The sequence below is a fragment of the Zophobas morio genome, unplaced genomic scaffold (genome assembly GCF_036711695.1).
Source record: "Zophobas morio isolate AGI-343-1 ecotype UQ-CSIRO unplaced genomic scaffold, CSIRO_AGI_Zmor_V1 ptg000194l, whole genome shotgun sequence".
NCBI classification, from domain to species: Eukaryota; Metazoa; Arthropoda; class Insecta; order Coleoptera; family Tenebrionidae; genus Zophobas; species Zophobas morio.
The window spans coordinates 117476-141029 of record NW_026972298.1 but is presented as its reverse complement, the minus strand read 5'-3'; the positions used below and the strand labels follow the sequence as shown (position 1 = coordinate 141029).

Below are 23554 nucleotides of genomic sequence, written 5' to 3'. Positions count from 1 at the left end.
AAAATTTATATTAAACGAAAAACTTATATACAAAAAAGATATTTATAAAATACTGTTAAAAAAATTTATTTATAGAATAAAAAAAACTTTTTTGAATAATTAAATTTTTATATAATACGGAAGACTTTTATAAAGACAAAAATATTTAAAAAATGATAAAAATTTATTTTTTAAAAAAAATAAGAAATAAACTTTTTATATTTAAAAAATAAACTGAAAAATATTAACAAAAAATATTAAATTTTTATAGAAAAATTTTACCCAAAACTCTAATAAAAATAAAATTCTTGATTGTTTTATGACTTTATTTTTATTTTTATTAGGTTTCATTCACTTAGTTTTAATCGTTTACGCTCTTTAGAGTTTAAAATTTTGTAATTTTTGTTTTCTTTATATTTTATTATAATATTCAAGTTACTATCTTTTTTTTATTTTTTTAAATAATTTTTATGAATTTTCTAATTTTTTTAATTTTTATAAAAAAAGTAAATTCTTTATATTTCTTATATTATTTTATTATTTTATTACTGTATTATCTTTCAAAAAATATTACCAACCGAAATCAAGGAAAAGTAATGATTGTATAAAAAAATTTTATAAGAAATTTTCATATAAAAATAAAAAATAAATTTAGTATTATTATTTATATTTTATTTGTAAATATATGGAATATGAGTTTTCTTTATATTTATTATTAAATAAAAAAAAATTTGAAAAAAAATTATTATTAATTGTTATTGAATAATAAGTATAAAAAACATCTGCTAAATTTAGTATTATAATATATTATATTTATTTAATAATATACGAAATATAGCTTTATTATTAATATTGTTTTTAAGTTTATTTTTGGTGAGTTTTGTTTTTTCCTTATTAATTATTAATTCAATTCAAAATTTCTTTAAAAAAAATTACTGATTATTATTCAATATAAAATAAATTTATTATTATATTTTTATTTTTTATATAATTTACTAAATATATTTTATTATTATAATTATTTTCATTATTAATATTTTATGTTTCAAGTTTGCCTTTTGTCTGTTTTATTTTTTTTATTTATTATTCAATAAAAAATTTTATAATAATAAATTTATTATTATATACTTATATTTTATAGTATACGAAATATACTTTTATTATTATTATAATTTTCATTTTTAATATTTTACTTTATATATATGTAAACCTTCTCCAAAGAAATAAAAATTTTACTATTTATATTTTTATTATAAAAGATAAATTTATTATTATTATCGTAGAATTTTTATTAAAGTTTTATAGTTATTTATTATTTTTTGTTAGAAGTACTCATTTTATATTAAAAAGAAAATGAAAGATATATTTTTATATATTTATTATATAATATTTTTTTACGGAATTACCTAACTTCTGTTAGTTTTATTATATAAACTTTTATAATAATGAAAAAGATAAGTTATTATTTATTTTTATTAAATTTATTACTTTTAATAGTTTTACTTTTTATTATATAAAAAAATTTTATATTATAAAAAAAAAATACAAATTTATTATATTTACTGTTATGTTGTTTTTTATATTTTATTAATGAATTGTTCAATATTTTTCATTTGTATACATAAACGTTAATGTAAATATAAAAATTATGAAATAATAAATTTATTACAATTTTTTTAGCGTTTTACAACTATTATTTTTATATTTATAATTATAAACTTTAACTTTTATTCTATTTTCTATTTTGATTATAAAGAAATTTTCTAATATAAAAACAAAATATGTATCGTTATTATAATTTTTGTTACATCTATATAAAATTTTTATTATTTAATGTAATATCATGAAGTTTTACTTTTTTTTGCTTTTTCTTTTATATATAAAAAATAAATGTTTTAGAAAAAATTATAATATTTGTTTCATTTTATTATATCTTTATTATAAACTTTGGTAGTTATATTAATATAAGAAAAAACTTTTACTATTAAGAATTATTATTTACTTTTTTTTACAAGTATTATAATTTTTATTCTTTTAATTAAATAATGAATTTTAACGTTTATTACAGTTTTACTTTTATTTATATAAAAAATTTCTTATAATAAATTTTTATAAAATTATTTTTGTTATATAGTTTTATTCTTTATATGTAAATAAAAAAAAATTATATTATAAATATTATTAAGTATTTATTATTTTCTGTGTAATGTATTTCATTATAAACTTATGTTTTTCTTATTTTCATTTTTTATTATACATAAAACTTTAATATTGAAAAAACTAAATAAATTTAATTTTTTTTAGTTAATAATTTTTATTTTCTACATTTTTTTGTGCAGTTTAAATTTAATTTTTATTTTATTTAAAAAAATATAAAAATATATAAAATTATTATTATAATTGTTAATTATATATAAATTATTTTATTATAAACTTTAATTTCTGTAATTTTTGTTAAATTTATTTTATATTATACAAAAACTTTAACATCTAAATAATTCTTTAAAAGTAAATTTTATATTATAATTATTTTTTTTAAAAGTTTTCATGATTTTTATTTTTTTTTAAAAATTAAAATTTGGTACTATAAATCATTATTTTTTCCGAGTATTTAAAATTATTATTTATTTTATTTTATTATAAACTTTATTCATTTTTATTCTTATTTTTTATTATTTTTATTATACAAAACTTTAATATTTTAAAAAAAAAACTTTAAAAGTAAATTTAATATTTTAATTATTAATATTTTAAATTTTTAATTTTTTTGTATAAAAATTTAAATGTATTAAAATATTATTTTTTTGATTATTTATAATTAATAATTAAAAATTTTTTTGAATTTCATTTTTGTTATTGTAATTTTTAATATACAAAAACTTTAATATTAATAAAAACTGAAAAAAAAATATTATAATAATTTTTTAATTTATATTATTAAAAATTTATAATCATAAACTTAAAACTTTTGTTAGTTTTATTTTTTATATAAAAAAGAAAACTTTCGCTATTATGAGACAAATTTGCTTTATTATTTTTTCTAGTTTTTAATTATTGTTTTATTTTTCTATAAAAAAACTTATAGGATAAAAAATTTTATAAATTTATTATCATTAGTAAAGACATCAACTTTTTATTATTTTTATTTTTCATCAAATAAAAAACTTACGCATTATAAGAAAAATAAAAGGTTGATATTATTCTAATAAAAACTTTAACTTTTATTAGTTTTGTGTTAAACAATTATAATATATTGTTTACTTGGATATTTTTCTATTATAAACTCTAACTTGTGTAGTATTTATTTTTTATTTCTATGAAAAAATTTTAAATACTATTTATTTTCTTAAGTTTTCATTACTTTATAATTTTTATATTTTATTATAAACTTTAACTATTAATAGTTTTATATTTTTATGTAAACTTTTAATTCAAAAAAAATTAAAATACATTTTATAAATTTTTTTAATTATTTTATATTATAAACTTTATTTTTTTAATGCTTTGATAATTATATCTTTTTATATATTATAACATTCAACTTTTGTTAGTATTATTTTATCTAAGAAAAAATAAAATATAACAAATTTCTATATATTTTTTTAATATAAATTTTTATTTTTTTTATATAAATATAAATTTTATTATTTGTTATATAAAAACTTTAATAATTTAAAAAATTTATAACTTTAACTATTTTTTTTAACCTTTTATTATTTATTTATAGTTTTTTTTAAAATTCAACTTTGTTAGTTTTACTTTATATATATAAAGTATAATAATAGAAAATAATTATTTAAATGTCATATTTATTCTTATTATAAACTTCAACTTTTATTTTATTTTTAGTTATATTAAAAACTTTAATATTAAAAAAAATTTATTTTCTTTTTTTTTCTTATTTTGCATAAATAAAAACTTTATTATCTTAAACTTCAATTTTCATTAATTTAATTTTTTTATAAATAAGTTTTATATTTTAATGAAAAAAATCAATTCACCAATTTACGCATAAAATTTAACCCGTGTTATTTGTATATTTTTTATTTTGTTATTTTTTTTTATGTAAACATTATGAACTCTTTATATATTACATGTTTTCCATGTAATTTTACAAATTTTGTATATTATAAATATTTCTTAAATTTTTTAGTATAATTATTATATAGTTGACATACAGTTTTTATTTGGGATTTTTATTATTATATCCAACAAATAGTTTTTTTAAATTTTTTATATTAATACTTTAAATTTTGTATTTTATTTTTTATACCTAATTTATATGTATATTTCATAAATTTTGTAATATTACATATTTTTTATACCCAATTTAATATATAATTTTTATAAATTTTGCATGTATATTAGTTCAAATTTTTATATAATTTTTATAACTTTTTCATTTTAATACTATATATTTTCTTATTCCAAATTTTTTTATATAATATTTAGTAATTTTATTTCTATTTATTTTTTATTCCAAATATATTACATATATAAATACTGAAAATTATTTATTGATTATCCCCAGTTTCACATATAATTTTATAATTTTCGTATATTATTAATTTTTTATTCCATAATTTTATATAACTTTTATAAATTTTGTATATCATTTATTTTATATTCCCAATTTTTTATATAATTTTATAAATATTTTATATTTATTTTTTTTTGTTCAAATTTTTTAATATAATTTTAAAAAATTTTGTATATAAATTATTTATTTCAAATCTTTTATGTAATTCCAATAAATTTTATTTATTCTGAACTTTTATATAATTCTATAAACATTGTATATTATTTTTTTATTCCAATTTTTTAATTTTTATGAATTTTATAGAATATTTATCCTTTATATAATAATAAATTTTGTATATATATTCTTTATAGAGAACTTTTTATATAATGTTTAGAGTTTGTGTATTATCATTTAGTATTTATTTTTTTTTATTTCCATTTTTTTTATAATTTTTATAAATTTTCTATTTTATTTATTTATTTTCAATTTTTTATATAATTTTTTAAATTTCTGTATATCGTTTTTTCTTTAGGTTTTAATATAATTCTAATATATGAATTAAAAGATATACTTTTAATTTTTTCTATAAATATTAGTTTTGTATATTATCTTATTATATAATTTATATTTAATTTTTTATTCAAAATTGTATTATTATTTTTTTTTAATAAAAATTTTGTCTATTATTTTTTAAAACAAATTTTTTTGTTATTTTTATAATAGTATTGTATATTATTTTAATTTAAAATTTTTATATAAATATCGTAAACTTTTATAAATATTTATATAATAATAATTGAGTTTTATAAGTTGTACCTTTTTTAAAGTTCTATAAAGGTTATTATATTATTATTATTATTATTTTGGTTTACTTCTTAAAAAGTCTAATATTTTATTTATGATTATATTAGCCGATTTTGGAATTGCGTGTCCTGAAAATAATAAATCTGAACTCGATAAAAATATAACAGGCTTCATTATTATTATTACTATTATTGCTATTGTTATTACTTTAACTATTCGTTTATTTGTTTCTATAGTTTATTATAGTTATTTTTATATTTTAAAATATATATTATTTTTTATAAATTAAAGAATACGATAACAGTAATAAATATTTAATAATATTAGTTTTAGTAATAATTAATAATAATAGTACTATTAGTCAAAGTAATAAATATAAATTAATAATATTCATCATTATAATTATAAAAATAATCGAAATATAAGGCTCTGCTTACTGGATGGCGCCCGAAGTTATAGAAAATATTGATACGACGAGTTATTTTCCTCCGACGGTTTCAATTTTTATTAATAAAAATAAAGTTTATTAGTTTTATATTGAAATTTATAATATATAAAAATCATAATAATAATAATAAAATATTTGTTTGAATGCCATTCGCTCCATGATTTTTGGGTATACTTATAAGAGTTGGACAAAATATATTATATAAATTTTTATATTAAGAAAAGTTATCCTTTAAAAATTTAATGATATAAAAAATATCTATAAGTGTATGCTATAAAACATCTTTAACTTTTGTATAACTTTTGTAAAATGGTAATAATATAGTAGCGATAAAAAAGTTAATATAGAGTTTTTAAAATAGTAATAAAAAATAGTGAAATAATTATTATTGTAAAAGTTATGAAGTCAATAAAAATTAATAAAGAAAATTTTAAGTATAGTTTATAAAAATAATAGTAATAAGTTATTTATAATAAATATTAATAAACTATTAAATGAATACCCAAAAAATAACCAAAGTTATATAGTTCTATTATTATTATTAAAATAATAATTATTTATATTTTACTATAATTTTTTTATAATAATTAATAGTAAAAATATATTTCAAATTTTTTATAAAACTTTAATTAGTTATAGCAAAGTTTTAATAAATTTTTATTATTATAATAATTTTCTTATATAAAATTTATAACTTTTATTATTATTTTTTTAACGAAATAATAGTAAAATTATATTAATTTTTAACAAAACTTTTATTAATTATAGTATAAATTTTACTTTATTTTATTAAAAAATAATTATAATTAGAAATAGTGAACTTTTTATTATTATTATTTTTATGATAATTATTAGTAAAATTAAAGTAGTTTCCAACAAAAATTTTCTATCTATAGCAAAGCTTTTACTTTACATTTATTATTATAATAATTTTTATCTTTGATATATAGAACTTTTTATTTATATTATTATTCTATTATAACTAATTAATAGTAGAAATATATTATTAATGTTAAACAAAACTTTTATATATAGAAGAGTTTATACATTATTATTCTTATAATAATTTTTTAGAAATATAGAACTTTGTAATAAACTTTTATATATCATGTAGAAACTTTTTATCGTTATTGTTAATTATTAATTAATAATACAAATAAATTATTATTATTATTATAGAAATAATTTAGTAAAAATAAATTTGTATATTATTAATAAAAACACTTAATTTTATTATTATAATAAATATTATTTTTGGAAATGTAACTTTTTTTATTAAAATATATTTTTGTATGGAATTATTATAAATATTAATATTCAACAGCGAAAACAATACAACAAGATATAAAATTTTATATTTTTTTATAAAGTTAACATCATTATTATTATTGTAAATAATCTATCATATTAATAAATTAATATAAGCGAAGTTTTTAAGTTTTTTTTACTATAAAAAATATTTTTTAAAGGATATATAACTTTTTAGAATGGAAAACTTTTATAGATTATTTTTAAAGTTATTATTATTATTAGTGGTAGTTAAAAAAATAGTTTATTAATGAAAATAAAGTAATAATTAGTAAAGTTTATGTATTTTCTTTAAGGATATATATTTTTTTTATTAATATAATCCTTATTGATGTTATTGTTAGTATTAAAAAAAGTAGTTTATTAATATAAAATAATGATAATAAATTATTTTTTTTTAAGAATATATAAATTTTTATGTTATAATCCTCTTTGAAGTTATTATTATTATTGTTATTATTTAATAGCAAAAACATAAAAATAATTTTTTATTAAATATATAATTTTTTTTTAAAATAATAAACTTTTATATATCATTTATAAGTTATTATTATTATTTAAATTTAATAGTAAAAATAATAAAAGCTAAATTATTGAGTACTTTTTTATGATAAAAATACATTTTAAAAAAATATATAAATTTTTTCTTTTTAATCTAATGAACTTTTATATATTTTTTTTTTTGAAGTTATAATTATTATTAGTAATGTAAATACTTATTAAAAAAGTTAGCGAAAGCAAAGTTTTAAGTATTTTTTTATTGTAACTATAATTTTTCATTATTATAAAAACTTTTTTTGAAATTTTTTAAGTATTTTTCAGAATAAAAAAATATATATTTTTTCCACCTCAATATTTATAATATCTGTTATTAGTGCGATATTTGGTCGCTGGGCATTACTATAATCGAACTTTTCGAGCAGCGGCCTCCACTTTTCGAGCTAAAGCCTCTTAATTGTCTTTATAGAATAGCCGAAGAAACTTATCATCCTTTTGTTACTGATTATTATTATTATTATTATTATTATTATTATTATTATTATTATTATTATTATTATTATTATTATTATTATTATTTCAACGTTTCTTTTAATTATATGTAAATGGTTTATTTTTTTATTGGTTTCATTGGTGCATTTATTATTATAATTAATTGAGAGCATATTTTTTATTTGTCCGTTATTTTACTGGTTTAGTGGTTCCAAGCTAATCGTGGTTTAGTTAATATTTATTCGTTTGTTTATTGGCTTTATTTTTTTCTAATATTACTTTTGTTATTTTTTCGTAGTAACTACTAGTATTAACCTTATCTATTCATTATATTATTATCATAATATAATGATAACGGTTACTATTATAATTTCCTAATTAATTTAATTATTTAAATTGGTTTTTATCGGCGCGAACGCGCTTTAAACTTTATTTTTTATTTTATTGGCTTATATTTCTCTTTTTTTGTTTATAGTTTGATTCGTTTATTTATTGGCTTATTTTTATATCATATTTTTTTTGGTATTTCTACTTACTTCAATTATTAATATTATTAATGCTATTATAATTATTATTTATTATTCATTATTATAATTTATTATATTTTATTATTAGTTTAAATTCCCTGAGAAAATATCGGAAGAACTAAAGTCTTTTGTTTCCACGTGCTTAAGTAGAAATCCTGATGAGAGGCCTGCAGCTTCTTTTCTTTTAAAAGTATTATTACTAGTACTATTAAACTTTTAAAAAAAAGTAATTTTTTAAGAAATAAAATAATAAAACATATGAATCGGTAAATATTATCAATAATATAAAAATTAAATATAAAAAGTTGAAAACTAAAACTATATTCTCTAATACTATAAAATCTTATTATTATTACTATTAAAATAATAAATAAAGAAATATTTATATGATAAATATTATAATAAAATATATAAAGTCGCTTAATAATAATATAAAAACTTATAAATAATATAAATATAAATATAAATGATTTGATATATGAGTGTATATTTATAAGTAATATTAAAACATAAAAAAAGTGAACAATAATAAAGTATTTATATATATTATTATTATTATTATTATTATTATTATTATTATTATTATTATTATTATTATTATTATTATTATTATTATTATTATGCACAGCACAACTTTTTAAAGAAGCCGGAAGCATATACACAATTACGGAACTACTGTAGTAACATAAGCACGACTTTAATAAGAACACCTTCTAATCCCTCTGCTAAACTTCTTGTAATAATATTTATAACAATAATAATATAGTAATATGTATATTCACTTTTTAGCAACAAAGAAAAAATACCAAAGCACAACAACTTACCAATAAAAAAGGTATACTATTATTATTATTATGGTTATAAAAACTATATATAACTTTATCGAAGGGTGTGAGTGGAAGATATAATAATTAATAATAACAATAATAATAAATAACAGTAAATAATTTTTTGCTCCTAAACGATAATAATCAAAATTTATATGTTATCCTATAAAATAACGCACGTTTTAGCACTTAACGGAACCAAATATTGTTTTTATAAGCGGATTTTAAGAATTCAATTGCTGCTAAATCAATTATAATCGCCCGTTTTTGTTCTGTTTGTGGTTAAATTAGCCAATTGTGTGTGGTTTTTTGCTTATTATATTTTTTCTATTACTTTTATATTTTTTTTATATTTATTATTTATTTATTAGTGACTTTTTTTACTTTTTATATTGATGTTATTATTATTTATATGTATTATTGTTACTTTTACTTATTATAATTATTATGACATCTATTTTCTTATTTTCTATCATTTTTTTAATAAATAGATAATGTTTTGGTTGTTTATCCTTCGGGGAGAACTTTGTATATTCTTATAGAACCTGTAAGCCAACATTTTTTATTACTTCTTATAATAATAATTATTATTATTACTTTTTTTATATGTAGTAATATTTATAATACCATTATTTTTTTACTGTTATGTTTATTGTATGATAATATAATTGTTATAATTATTACTACTGTAATATTTTTATTGCTATTAGCAGTACTACAATTATATTATTATTATTAATTATTATCAATTACTATTATTATTAATGTATTTATTAGAAATGGACAACTGCGGATTTAAAAAAAGAAGCTCTTAAAGATGTTCTTTTACATTACGAAAATTGTGTTTTATATTATCGTGCAAAAGGAAGAACTAGTAGTATTTTTTATATATTTAATAATTATTATTAGAATTATTATCTAATAACTTGTACTTCATTACTATTACTTTTAAAAAATAAAGGAAATATAATAGTTATTAATAAACAGTTATTATATTATTTATAATTATAGCAACAATAGTATAATATTAATAATAAATAAATCATTTTAATATTATAAAAAATATAATATTACTAATAATATTATTATAAAGTAATACTTTTTATAATGAAATATTGATATATTAAAGTTATTAATGACATTATTATATAATTAATAATAAAGAAGAACACATTATTACTGTTAATTATATTTATCACAAATTGTGATCAAATTGTGATGATAATACAATAATAATTATGATAGTGATACTAACAATACTTCTGTAATAATAAAAATAACTATTATTATTATAATAAAATAAATAATAATAAATATAGTAAAAGTAATAATAGTTATAATAATAATAATAATATACTCATAAGCTAGTTGGATCCTTCAGGAGGACGAGGTTATTAGCCATTTACTTCGAGAAAATGAGAAGTTACTTAAAACTTTAATTATTATTATTATTGAAGTATTTAGCATATTTTTATATAAAAGGCATTTTGAGGAGCACATGTCTATCAGACGAAAAATAGAAGTGGCGGGAGTTTTTCAGTTGTTTATAAAACCTTGTTTGCCCGCCATAAACGTTTTATTATATTATTATAATTATTATAATTATTACATTTCTTAAACAGATTATGGAAGAATTATTTTCGTTTCTTTCCAAAAGCGAAAGTAAACCCGATGAAGAGACGACTGACGGGCTTATCCAACTTTTTAATAAACGCCCACTCCGATTGGCTCATCATTTATTAAGACTAATTGATGTAATTATTATTTTAAAAGTTATTATATTCTGTAAGTAATAATTTTTTGCTTATTACTACTTCTGCTATTTTTCAGAAATCTATTTTTATTTTTTTATAAAATTTATTAAATATCGTATAAAGTATATAAAATGTTTTATTATATTCATTAAAAAAATATTTTTTTATTAATAATAATTATTTTCATATGTAAAAAAATTCTTTAAAAAATTATTATAAAGTTATTTTATTTTTCTTCAATATTATTGAATATATTCTACTAATATGTTTACTTTTATTACTTCTATTATTACTAATTTCCCTATTATTATTAATATTTTAAAATATTATTAAAAATAATTTATTATTATTAATTATTATCACTAAAACTAACGATACCCAACAGTTGGATAGTTCACTGGACTCTGCGCTGTTTGCTTGTTTGGTCCAGTTGAATTCTTTCAATAATTCTTTAGAGGACCTTATCATAGAAACTGCTGAGTTTGAGCTCGCAACATTGATTGGTTCACTTCTGTTATTATTATTATATTATGGGTGTTGCACTATTTTTGTTAAATATATTTTATCTTTACTGCGTTTTTCTTGTTAGTTTTTTTAAAGTTTATTGTCCAATAAACTTTAATTAATATCTTTTATTGTTACACTTTTTAGCATGAATGTATTAATTTTAGGTTTTTAGCCAATAATATTTAGGGCCACTTTTTTAAGCTCCATCATTAGCCAAATATTTAGTCTAAAATAAATGATTTATTTTTGGATGTAACTTTTGTGAAAATTATATATAAATAACTTTTTTATGCCGAATTTAAAAATTTTTAATAAACTTTAATAAAAAATAAATAATTTTTTTAATAATATTTTTATATATATAAAAAATATTTATAAACAATAATTTCTAGACTGCAATGCAATTTTGAGAGGCAAAAGCGTTTCAGGTACAGAAATAGTCAAAAAAAATTGCTAAAATTTCTACTTGGATTGGTTGTTTAAGGAAATCTTATAAGCGAATATATAAAATGGACTTGTTCGGATTGGATGAAATTGGTGCTGGCGGAGCCGTTGCCGTTGTTATTTTCCATTAAGCACTCGATAGAGGCAAGTATATAATAATATTAATAATAATAATAATAATAATAATAATAATAATAATAATAATAATAATAATAATAATAATAATAATAATAATAATAATAATAATAATAAATAAATAAATAAATAAATAAGTAAAATATATTTTTCACTTCTTTTATTTTTTTATATATAATAAAAGTTTTTCTTTGTTTTTATTATGAAATATATTATACAATTATTTAGTATTATTATATTTTTATTAATAAAAGTTTTTACTTCTTTTTCATTTCTTTACAAATATATTTTTCGAGTCTATATTATTATTATATTTATACAATAATAAAAGTTAACATTATATATTATTTTTATATAGCTAACCAAACCGAAAACAGCGAAATCGGATTTAAAAAAAAACGTCGAAATTGTAGGAAACTTGAAAGATATTATCTTCAAGTCGTTTTTATCCAATCTGAACTGTTTGCCAGCGTATATATAAATATTTATATACTTTATATATGGTTTTATATATAAATATATATTTACTTTTTTTATTTAAATTAATATTTATAAACTATATATAGACTTTTTATTAAGTATTTTCATATGTAAATATTTATACTTTTATAAAATTAAATATCTTTTCTTAAATATGCCAGCGTATATATATTTATATTTATACTTTTTTTTTTAATAATTATTTTTTATTATTATATATTTACTTTAATTTAAATATATACATATAAATATATTTATACTTCTTAGTTAATCTTTGTACTTGTATTAAAAAATTTATATTTTCTTAATAGTTGTATATATAATAATATATACATACTTTTTTTTAAAAAAAAACTTATTATTTTTTTTATATATATATATTTTAAAGCGAAGCAAAAAACTTAATAGTAAGTCTGGAGATTTTAGCAAGGAATGCAGGCGTACCGGCCTATAATGTATTATTATTGTTATTATTATTTTTATTATTATTATTGTTGTTATTATTATAAACCCTTAAAAGGTGGTAAAGTATATTCTTTTTGATAAACTTCTCATTCCTGCACTTCTCTCTCCTGAAAATTTTGGAATTGGTATTTTTTATATTTATGATTTTATAATATTTTTAATAAAGCAACTATAAAAGTATTTGAAATTCCACCGGCCGGCCAACAAACGTTGACTTTCATTACTTCCGTTGTGAGCGCTGTAGTCTCTGGAAAGCCAATCACCGGCCATTATTTGAAGTTGTTAAACGAGCGTATTGAATTTCAGAGTAAAACTTGATTGTCTATTATTATTATTATCATTACTATATAATGAAATTTTATAATTATATATAGTAAATTATATTTTTTTTTATAATACTTATTAGTAAAAAATAACGTTTTTATGATGAATATTGTATTAAATATTTTATTTATTAAAAACTTAAGAAAGTTTTTTTTTTTTTTAAATAATTTTTTATAATAAAATTTTTGTTTATTATAATTTTTAGTTTAAAAATTTAGAAAAATTTAGTATTTTTTTAATATATTTTAAAAAAATTTTTACTATATTTACCTTTTTTAATAATTTTTTCAACTTTAAAAGTAGAAATATAATTTTTATATGATAATTCTTATTTACTGTTATTACTAAAAATTTATTAAACCTTGATTTTTATATTAAAAAAATATTTTTTTTACATCTAAGTTATTTAATAATACTATTTATAATATTTTTATTTATTTTTTCTGTTTTTAAAGTTTTTTATTACTTTAAATTTTTATATGGTATAATTATTTATTAGCTTTATAAGTAAATATACATATTATTATGCTTATTATTTATTTTTGTTTATTATAAAAAATATTTCTTTACCATAATTTATGTATATGAATTTCTATGAATAATGAATATTAGTTAACTATAATTTTTATATATAGAAAATATTTTTTATTCTTATTATTTATAAATAATGAATATTTGTTTATCATAATTTTATTTATACAATATTTTTTTAACTAAAAAGTAAAAAATATATTATTTTGAATTTCCTTAAATATTTATATATAATTTTTTATTAACGTAAAAGTAATTTTAAAGTTATACTAATATTTTTTATTAAAATATTCTTTACATCAAATATTTTTTTGTAATTTTTTAACTCATAGTAAAATATATTATAGTTAATATTGAATTTTTTATAATTTTTATATACAAAAATTTTTTATAACTCAAAAGTAATAAAAAAACTATTATAATTTTTTTTTCTTATTAAAATATTTTTTGTTTATTATATTTTAACTTTAATAGCAATCTATTATATTATAATTATTCTTTTTAATAATAATAAGTAATTATTTTTTCTTCCATGTTTATATGTAAAACTATTAACTTAAAAGTAACTTAAATTATTTATAATTTTTTATTTTTTTTTGTATTTAAGTTTATAAAAATTTACTTTATTAAATTTTACTATAATTTTATATATAAAATATATTTATTAACTCTAAAGTAACTTTTTTAATAACTTTTATTATTTTATATTTTTTTTATGATTTTTTAACTATAAAAGCAAAAAAATTAATTTTTCTCATAATTAATAATATTTTTATTCTAAATGAATAAATATTTACAATAATTTTTATGTAAAATTTTGAATTTACTATAATATAACTCAAAAAATTTTCTATAAATAATTTTTGTTCGTGCTTTTTTAGTTATAAAAAAAGTAAAATATTTTTTTTATAATTATTTTTTATCAATAGTAAGGTTATATTTACTATCATTTTGTATATAAAATATTTTTTTTACTTCACAATATATAAAAATATTAATTAAAATTATTTTTTAAATTTTATATTTTGTAAAATAATTTTATAAAAATATTATCTATTTACTATTCTTATATTCTTACAAATAATTTTTTCTTTAAATAATTATATACTTTAACTTTGGTTTACTATCTTGTTATTAATTATAAATAATGATTTACTATGAATTTCAAAAATTAAGTATTATAATTTTAATATTATGTTTTTCTTATTTTCTTATAAGTTTTGATTATTACTTTTATTAACTGTAATCCTTTTAAGAAATATTCATTTTAAATAAATTATTGTATTACAATAATTTATTTCTATAAATTTTTCTTGATCATTTTTTTAACTCTATAAATACTTTATAAAAATATAATTTATTTTATTAATAATACAATCCATTTTTTAGAAGTTTTTATTATCTAATAATTTTTCCTGAAAATTTTTTCTTTAACGTTATGAATACTTTTAAAAAATATTTTTTTATTTTTTTGTATAATTTTTAAATTTTTATTAGAATTTTTATTAATAAAAAATTATTTTTCTAACACTTTTTATCGTTTATTATTTATAAAACTTTAATCATTTTTGCATACTTTTTTATCTTGTTTACTATTTTTTATTAATTTTTTTAATATAATAATGGTATTAACGCTTTCTTTTTAAATTATACTCTTTTTTTCTTATATAAAGTTTTTTTTGGTTATTTTTAAGTATTATAAATAATTTTATTACTTGATAAGTTCTATAGAAAAATAATTAATTAACATTTATATATAATTTTAAATTTTTTTAAATTTTTATTTTTTAGGAGAAATTTTTACTATAAATTTTTTTTTCATTAATATTTTTCTAATATACTTTATTATTATATATAATTTTAAAAAATTATTAGAGTTTTTATTTCATTAATAAATTTTGACTATATAATTTTTTTCTGTTTATTTTTCTAAGTTTATACATACTTTAAAAATTGTTTAATATGTTTTACTTTTATAAACAATTATGAAAATATTTTAAAAGTTTTTATTTTCTTTAATAAATTTTAAACTGTAAAGTTTTTTATATACAAATTTCTTAACAGCAAAATTACTAAAAAAATATTTTTATAAAAGTTTTTATTTATTATATTGAACCTTAATTTTTTTAAGAAATATTAATTATAAATTTACTTTATAATACATTTTATTTTGTATAGCTTTCTTTATTTTATTAAACATATTTTAACCATAAAATTTTTTATTTATATTTATATTCTTTAGAATTGCTTTCAAAGAATGTAATATATTTTCTTTATAATAATAATTATCATTTTTAAAATTCTTTATTATTTATATTTACTTTATTCTATAATATATTATATTTTATAGTAATTTTATATATTATTAAATATATTTTTACTATAAAATTTTTTATTGTTTACTTTTTTTTAACTTTAGAATCACCTAAAAAAAATTTAATATATTTACTTTGTAATAGTATCCATTCTTAAAAATTTTCATATTTTTTTATATAACAAAAAAATATATCAATAATATATTTACTTTTTATATATTATATTTTATTTCATATAGTTTTTTATTATATCATTAAACACATTTTTGCTCTAAAAATTTTTATTATTTACTTTTTTATTAACTTTAGAATTACTTTAATAATATATAATATATATACTGTTATAATAATCACCCTAATAAATTTTCATATCTCATATAACAAAAAAATGCCAATAATATATATACTTTTTTCTCTAAAAAATAATTTTTTTTTAAAGTTTCTTTTTCTTCTAATCAACAATTTTTACTAATTAAAAAATTTTAAATAAACTTTAGAATTACTTTAAAAAGTATTATAATAATATTTACTTTTCTATTTAAAATAATTAATTTTTTTTTAATGCTTACTATGAACTTTTTATTAATTATTTTTTTAAACTTAATAAATTATTTTTAGGAAAAATATAATACATTTTACTTTTATGTAGTTTACATAATTTTTTATATAAATATTTTACTGTTAAATATTATTTTAACTTGATAACTTAAACATAATTATTATATATTTTACTTCCATACAATTTTAATAAATTTTTATTATTGATTTTTTATATTAATTCTTTAAAAAAATAATAATATATTTTTCTTTTATGGATTATATTTAATAATTTCTCTAAAAATTTTTAACTTTTTATTATTTTTTTAACTTTATAGAGTCTTTATTCAGCTTTTACATTACTTTTATTCAATTTTTTTAATGAATTTTCTAACATATTTAATGAACTTTTTTTTGAAGACAAAGAAGTGGATTGTTTACTAGCAAAAAGTTTCGAGTCTTTTCAAGGAGAATCCAAAATAACTGTAAGTTTTACTATAAATAAATGTTATAATGAAAGGGTTTGAAAAACTTATTTTTAAATATAAAAAAGGCTTTAGGAAATTTTTTTTTTCTTTATTATTCTAAAAAAGTTTTATTTTTTATGAAAATGCGTTTTCTTTTTAAAGTTTTATTATTTAATTTCATATAAATAAAAATTTTGACAGAATAAAAAAATAAACTAAATTAAACTTAAATAAACTGAACCAACCTTACTGTTAGCTTAAATCCTTGGCTTTCCGGCATTATTTTATTATATACATTTAAAAAAATAATAATTTTTAAATACTTCATTATTTTTAGTTTTCAGGTTATAAATATTTTCACAATATTTGATGAAATTTTGAAAATTTTTTTTAATAATATTTATTTTAATATTTGATCTTTAGCTTTAACTTTCATTATGCTATTGCTTATATAAAAAAAATATTAAAATTTTAAATACTTTGTTTTTAGTCCTAAGATAATTTTATTTCCATTGTAAACAATTTTTTCTATGATATTTATTATAACTGGTGATACTAACTTTTTTTATATTTTTGATGTATTCTAATATTTATACCAAAAAAAATAGTAAAAATTTTAAATACTTTATTATTAGTTTAATGATAATAAAAATATTTTTCATTATATTTCATGAACTTTTTAAATTTTTATATTGACAGAATCTATTATTTTTCATATTTTATATAATATTTTCTTATTTGATATAAATAAGTTACAAATATTTAAATTATTTATAGTTTATAGTTTAAAATATATTTGTCATTATACTTTATGAACCTTTAAACAATTTTTTAAAGATTTTTTTTTAGTTTTTAATTTTTTAATCTTAATTTTTATATATTTTTTATGTTATAAATTTTTTATTATTTTAGTGCAGAATTATTAAAAAAAAATTTCAGTTTTTTAAGAGCTTCTAAACTATTTTTATATGAATTTATTTGTGTTTTGTTTTTATGATAATAAATTTTATGACAATAAATTTTATGAATTATAAAAACTTAATTATCTTTTACTTGAGAATAGTAAAAAAAGTTGTCTATTTTTTTTAGGATTTTTTTTCTAACAATTTCTGTATGAATTTTTGTTTTTTTAATATATAAAAGAAATTGTGATGATTATTATAAATACTTAATTTTAAAAGGTAATAATATTTTCATTAATTTTGGGAACTGTTTTAATTATTTTTGTACTAATTTTTAAATTTTTTTTTTCTATATATAAAAAATTGTAAGAATTATAAAAACTTACTTATTTTTATGAAAATTTAAAATTTTTTGAATTTTTTGAATTTTTTAACCATTTTTGTATTAAAATTTTTTTTGTTTTATTTATAAAATTGTAAAAATTATAAAATCAATAAAAATTTATATTGAAAGATAATAAAAAATTTATTATAATTTATGAACTTTTTGAACAATTTTGTATTATAATTAATTATACTCTATAATTTTTAGGTTAAATTTTAAATTGTATATATAGAAAATGTAAAATTTTGATGTTTTTATTATTTTTAGGTTTAGAGAAAATAAATATTTTTCCCTAAAGAACTTTTTAAACAATATTTTTAGTGAAATATACATCCGATTTCATTTTTTTTAATTTTTTGTATATATTTTTGAATATATCATTATGTATAGTTTAACTTTTCATTATATTTTATCTCCTTTAAACAATTTATTTTAATAAAATTTATTTTATTTTTTATTTATTATTCTTTTTATATTTTATATAAAAATAAAATCTTTTAGTATTATAAACTCTTCATTTTTATTAGTATAAAGCTAATAAAAATAAACTATTTATTATTTTTTATGTACTTGAACATTTTTTTTTAACTTTTTTCTATTTATATAATAAAAATAAAACTGAAATAATTTTACATTTTAAATTGTGAAAATAAAACTTTTATTATATTTTAGTACATTCAATTAATATTTTAATGTACTTTGTTACTAACAATTGATTTATTATTTATAAAATAAGCTGAAAATTATAAACACTTTTTTATTAGAGCGAAATTTTTATAGGAGCTTTTAATATATTTAAAAAAAAAATTAATTTCATTCTATTCCATGAACATTTTATACCAATTTTTAATGAATTTTTTCAACCTTTTTTATTATATTATTTATTTATCATAATATAAAATCTGTTCAAAATTTCAAATACTACAATGTTTTCAATGCGAAGTGTTTACTTTATGAAAATTAAAAAAGATACTTTTATTTTATTATTTTTAGGTACACTTGAATATTAATTTTTCATTTCTTGGTATTGCGAACTTTTTTATATAATTTTTTTAAGGAAAATTTTGTTACAATGAGTTTTGTAATATTTTTTTTATTATACTTTATTATAAGGAAATATTTATCTCACAAAAAAATTTTAAAATATAAACGATTCAGTTATGATAAAGTAAAGTTGATTATTAACTTAATAAATAAATAATAATAACTATTTGTATATTAAAGACAACTTACTTATTATTTTTAGTTTAAAAGTTTTAATTTTTCATAATGTTTGCTATTTTTAACAGCCTTATCGAAGAAAAATCTATAATAAGACTGAAATTTGCGAATCTTTTTTAAATGTTTTGAATTCCTGCCAAAAACAAATCCGGTTGCAACTGGGATATAATAAAAAAATAAAATAAAGAATTATAAATTATATGATTTTCTATATGGATTATATAAAACTGATATTTATGTAATTTTTTCAATCTTTACTCTCAATGAATGAATTGTTTGAATAATATAATAAAAAAGTTGATATATTAAAATAAAATAAATTGAAAAACTACATAAATATAATTATTTTTGGTAAAATTTAAATAAAACTGATATTTATTTTGGTTTTATTTATCTTCACTTTTTTTAAAAAATTAATATAAGAAAAAACTTTGACAAAAGTTGGTATGTAATTAAACAAATTTAATTAAATTGCTTTTTTTAATTTGTATATAAAACTGAAATTTATTTAGTTTTGTAGACCTTGTCTATTTAAAAATATAGTCACGAAATATAAAAGTATAAAGTAATTTAGCAAATGTTACAATATGATGAGAAAAAATTTAAAATTTTAATAAACTGATATTTATTTAGTTGTGTTGGTCTTTAAAACACAAATAGGATTACATGAAATTTTGCTAAATTTAGGAGCATTAGTTAAAACGAATTATTGTTTAAAAAAAAAAAATTAAAAGGCTGAGTGCTAGAGGACTGAAGACTCCTGAAATTTTCATATTAAGCTTGCACTTATGGAGACATTCTCTGGTGTGTAGCCTATACATATATTTGCAGAATTACATAGAATGATTTTCTTATTGACTCAAGCAACAAAATTTAATTAAAATGAAAAAGAAATACTAAAAAAAAGTTTTAAAAGTACATCATAAATAAAAGAAAGTTCTGAATGATAGTTAAAAAGCGTAAAATTGATGCAGTTAACAAGAAAAAGTTTTTAAAGTACATGGGCAAATTGTGCATAATACTCTAAAAGTTTTAGCATGAGCAAAAGCAAAAGATTTTTTTTTGTATTTAAAAGAAAACTAAGTGTAGTAGAAATAATAAAACTTATATAATATGAACTGTTTAATATTTTAAGCAACCGAATTATAACTTTTAAATAAGGATTTTTTTTTTTTCAAAAAAAAAATTAGTAACTTCGGTAAAACTCATTGTTCAAATTACTTTAGAACTCTTCAGTAGTAACCTAATAAAGCGCACTTTTAAATTAACTTCGTTCGGATATATAAATACGTGTAGGCCGTTTTTTTTATAAAAATTATATTTGTATTATCAAAAAGTAACCAGCTGAACTAGTCAAATTTTTCCCATAGTCAAAAAAAATGTTCATTATTATTCACAGGCTAAAAAGTAGTTCTAATCGGCCAAAAATGCTCGCTTATGAGAATATACTAGCCATATAAACCTACGCGGTCTAGTTAAAGTTACAAAATTTTAAAAAAATTAACTTGGAAAATTTTAAACCGCCGCTGTAATACAGTGGTAAATAAAAATAATATATAGAAGTCTAATTTTATATTTGGTCTGCTATAATAAAATTAATATATAATAATAAAAGAATAATAAGATTTAAATCTATATCAACAAGGATAAAATAATATTGCCAATTTATTTTTTATTATACTAAAAAAACGTGCTTGAGGAACCATCAAAATTAGTTAAAATTATTACTATGTAAAATAATAAATTTCTTTTCTTAGAAGGGCCCTTTTTTCGAGTGTATCTCCATGAATTTGCTATATCATATTTTTTTAATTGATCGCTAAAAGGGATTTCAGTGAAAACCTAATTATTATTTATTTTATTAGTTACAAATTTTTTTGCCCCTTAACGTCGTTTTTTCCGACTTAATATTAGCTCTTTAAATTAACTCATTTGGGATATATCAGCAAAAAGAAATGTTTTGCACCGTAAGCAAACTTTTTATACCACCACTTTTTAAACAATGAAACAGCAGAGTTGCAACGAAAACGTTCTAAAGTCTAAATTTACACCAAAACTCGTCAGCTACTACAAGAAGTTAACCTGCAATAATTTTTAAAGGTTCGTGTTTGCATTGAGTTTTCTTAACCTGTTTAAAGTACCTAACAAAACTACAAAAATATTTATCAACTTCGAGTAAAGCGCCTTCCGGGCTCCTCTTGACAAATAACCCTCCACGTGAGCAAGTAAAAATTTGGGGAGAGTAATTTTTTTAAAAGGTAAAATATATAACACCAGCAAATTATAGAACGTGGTTGGTTGCTTCTTTTTCCACTTCCTTGTCTCCCCTCTTCATTACCTTGTAAGCACGTACTCTTCTATGCACGTACTAAATTATACGTCCTCTGGATCTCGTCTTCTACATATAATTGCATAATTAATCTTTTTTAGTTATTAACTATTTTTTTGGTATTTCTTAATTTTTTTATTTGAATTTAAATTACTTTATCTATTTCACGTTAATCACGTATTATATTATTACTTTTGTTCAAGATTATAACATTTTATTAGTTTATCATAATTTTTTTTATTGCAAGCTACTATATTATCCACTTCACTTTAATTACTTCCTATATTATTACCTTTCTCATGTTTTCATAAAAGAACTTTTGTTTATTTATGCGGATACCTTCGATAAGTACATCCAACAAGCTTGGCAAGGACAAAAACCAAAGGGTATTTCTCAGCTTCGTCACTGGCTTATAGACGCTAAGCTAGCTTTAATCACCCAAGGAGTCCATGTCCTACTTTTGCTTCAGGCGATGCGGAGATAAGTTTTTCAGATATTAAAGAAGTCTGCACTAGTATTTAAAAAATAACTATGAACAGCCATCATAACGAAGTAAATAACTAAATTGAAGAAATTAAAGTTTAAGAACTAGATTGCTATCCCATTGTTAAAGATACCTTTGGAAGAAAGTCAATGTTACCCTTATGAGCAAAGTGCAAGAGTTTTCTAACGCCACGAAAAATCACAATGAAACAGTTTAAATATTGTAAAAATCTATTCACGACCATTCTAATCTAATTAAGAACAATGCACAGGAAAAAATTAATTCCTATGTGTAGGGAATGACTGCTCTCTATAAAATTATTGCCTTCATTCATCGAACCGGACATTATTTTAAATATTTTCTGTTACTGAAATATTATAGCAGTAACCTAGTTGCCTGGACAATAAATACGCTCTTAAAGCGCTTTTTTAAGTAGAAACTAAGCATAATGTTGAAACTGAGTCAATATGTTTTTCTGTTAATACACTCCAAGAAAATAACTATAAGAGCAAATATTAACCTAAGCCGCTTCAATTTCATTGCAAAGACTGCCGAGTTCGTCGCTTGAGATAACTATCTTTTTTCTAAGAGAAAAAAAACTTGCAAATCTTACAGAAAATTGGGCTTATTGAAACGGCATACCTGCTTAAATATGGAATAGGTCTGATTGACATAAAATGGTTGTGGGCACGGGCGCTTTGTAACCTGCCAAAAAAATGTTATTAACACAATAAATGGTCATTCAAAAGCTTATTTGATTGGAAATTTAAATTACCTTGATCATGGTAAAGCCAACTTTTATAGTAACTTCAAGCATAACCCAATTTCAGTGTGCACTCTATATGAAAAAGGTTTACGTTTACTTTAAA

At 16.1% G+C, this 23554-nt stretch overlaps 1 protein-coding gene and 1 long non-coding RNA gene across 2 annotated transcripts in view; one reads left to right on the top strand and one right to left on the bottom strand.

The window, feature by feature from the left end:
* LOC135145865 (uncharacterized) overlaps positions 1-20057 on the top strand; it is a 30203-nt gene extending 10146 nt beyond the window's left edge. The window contains exons 11-30 of the mRNA XM_064077994.1: positions 5413-5472; positions 5732-5799; positions 7937-8056; positions 8667-8768; positions 9207-9314; positions 9368-9413; positions 9897-9952; positions 10183-10279; positions 10770-10827; positions 10888-10978; positions 11028-11159; positions 11545-11662; positions 12059-12094; positions 12151-12254; positions 12604-12716; positions 13114-13180; positions 13246-13315; positions 13369-13497; positions 17318-17382; positions 19941-20057. Coding sequence (XP_063934064.1) covers positions 5413-5472; positions 5732-5799; positions 7937-8056; positions 8667-8768; positions 9207-9314; positions 9368-9413; positions 9897-9952; positions 10183-10279; positions 10770-10827; positions 10888-10978; positions 11028-11159; positions 11545-11662; positions 12059-12094; positions 12151-12254; positions 12604-12716; positions 13114-13180; positions 13246-13315; positions 13369-13497; positions 17318-17382; positions 19941-20057 — 1757 coding nt within the window. The remainder of the gene's footprint in view (positions 1-5412; positions 5473-5731; positions 5800-7936; positions 8057-8666; positions 8769-9206; positions 9315-9367; positions 9414-9896; positions 9953-10182; positions 10280-10769; positions 10828-10887; positions 10979-11027; positions 11160-11544; positions 11663-12058; positions 12095-12150; positions 12255-12603; positions 12717-13113; positions 13181-13245; positions 13316-13368; positions 13498-17317; positions 17383-19940) is intronic.
* Positions 20058-22170: 2113 nt separating this feature from the next.
* LOC135145883 (uncharacterized) lies at positions 22171-23391 on the bottom strand. Its single transcript, XR_010283604.1, has 4 exons — positions 23328-23391; positions 23206-23269; positions 22541-22712; positions 22171-22270 (listed from the first exon to the last, which is right to left on the bottom strand). It is a non-coding gene; the product is annotated as an uncharacterized LOC135145883 (long non-coding RNA).
* Between the last annotated feature and the right edge of the window lie 163 nt (positions 23392-23554).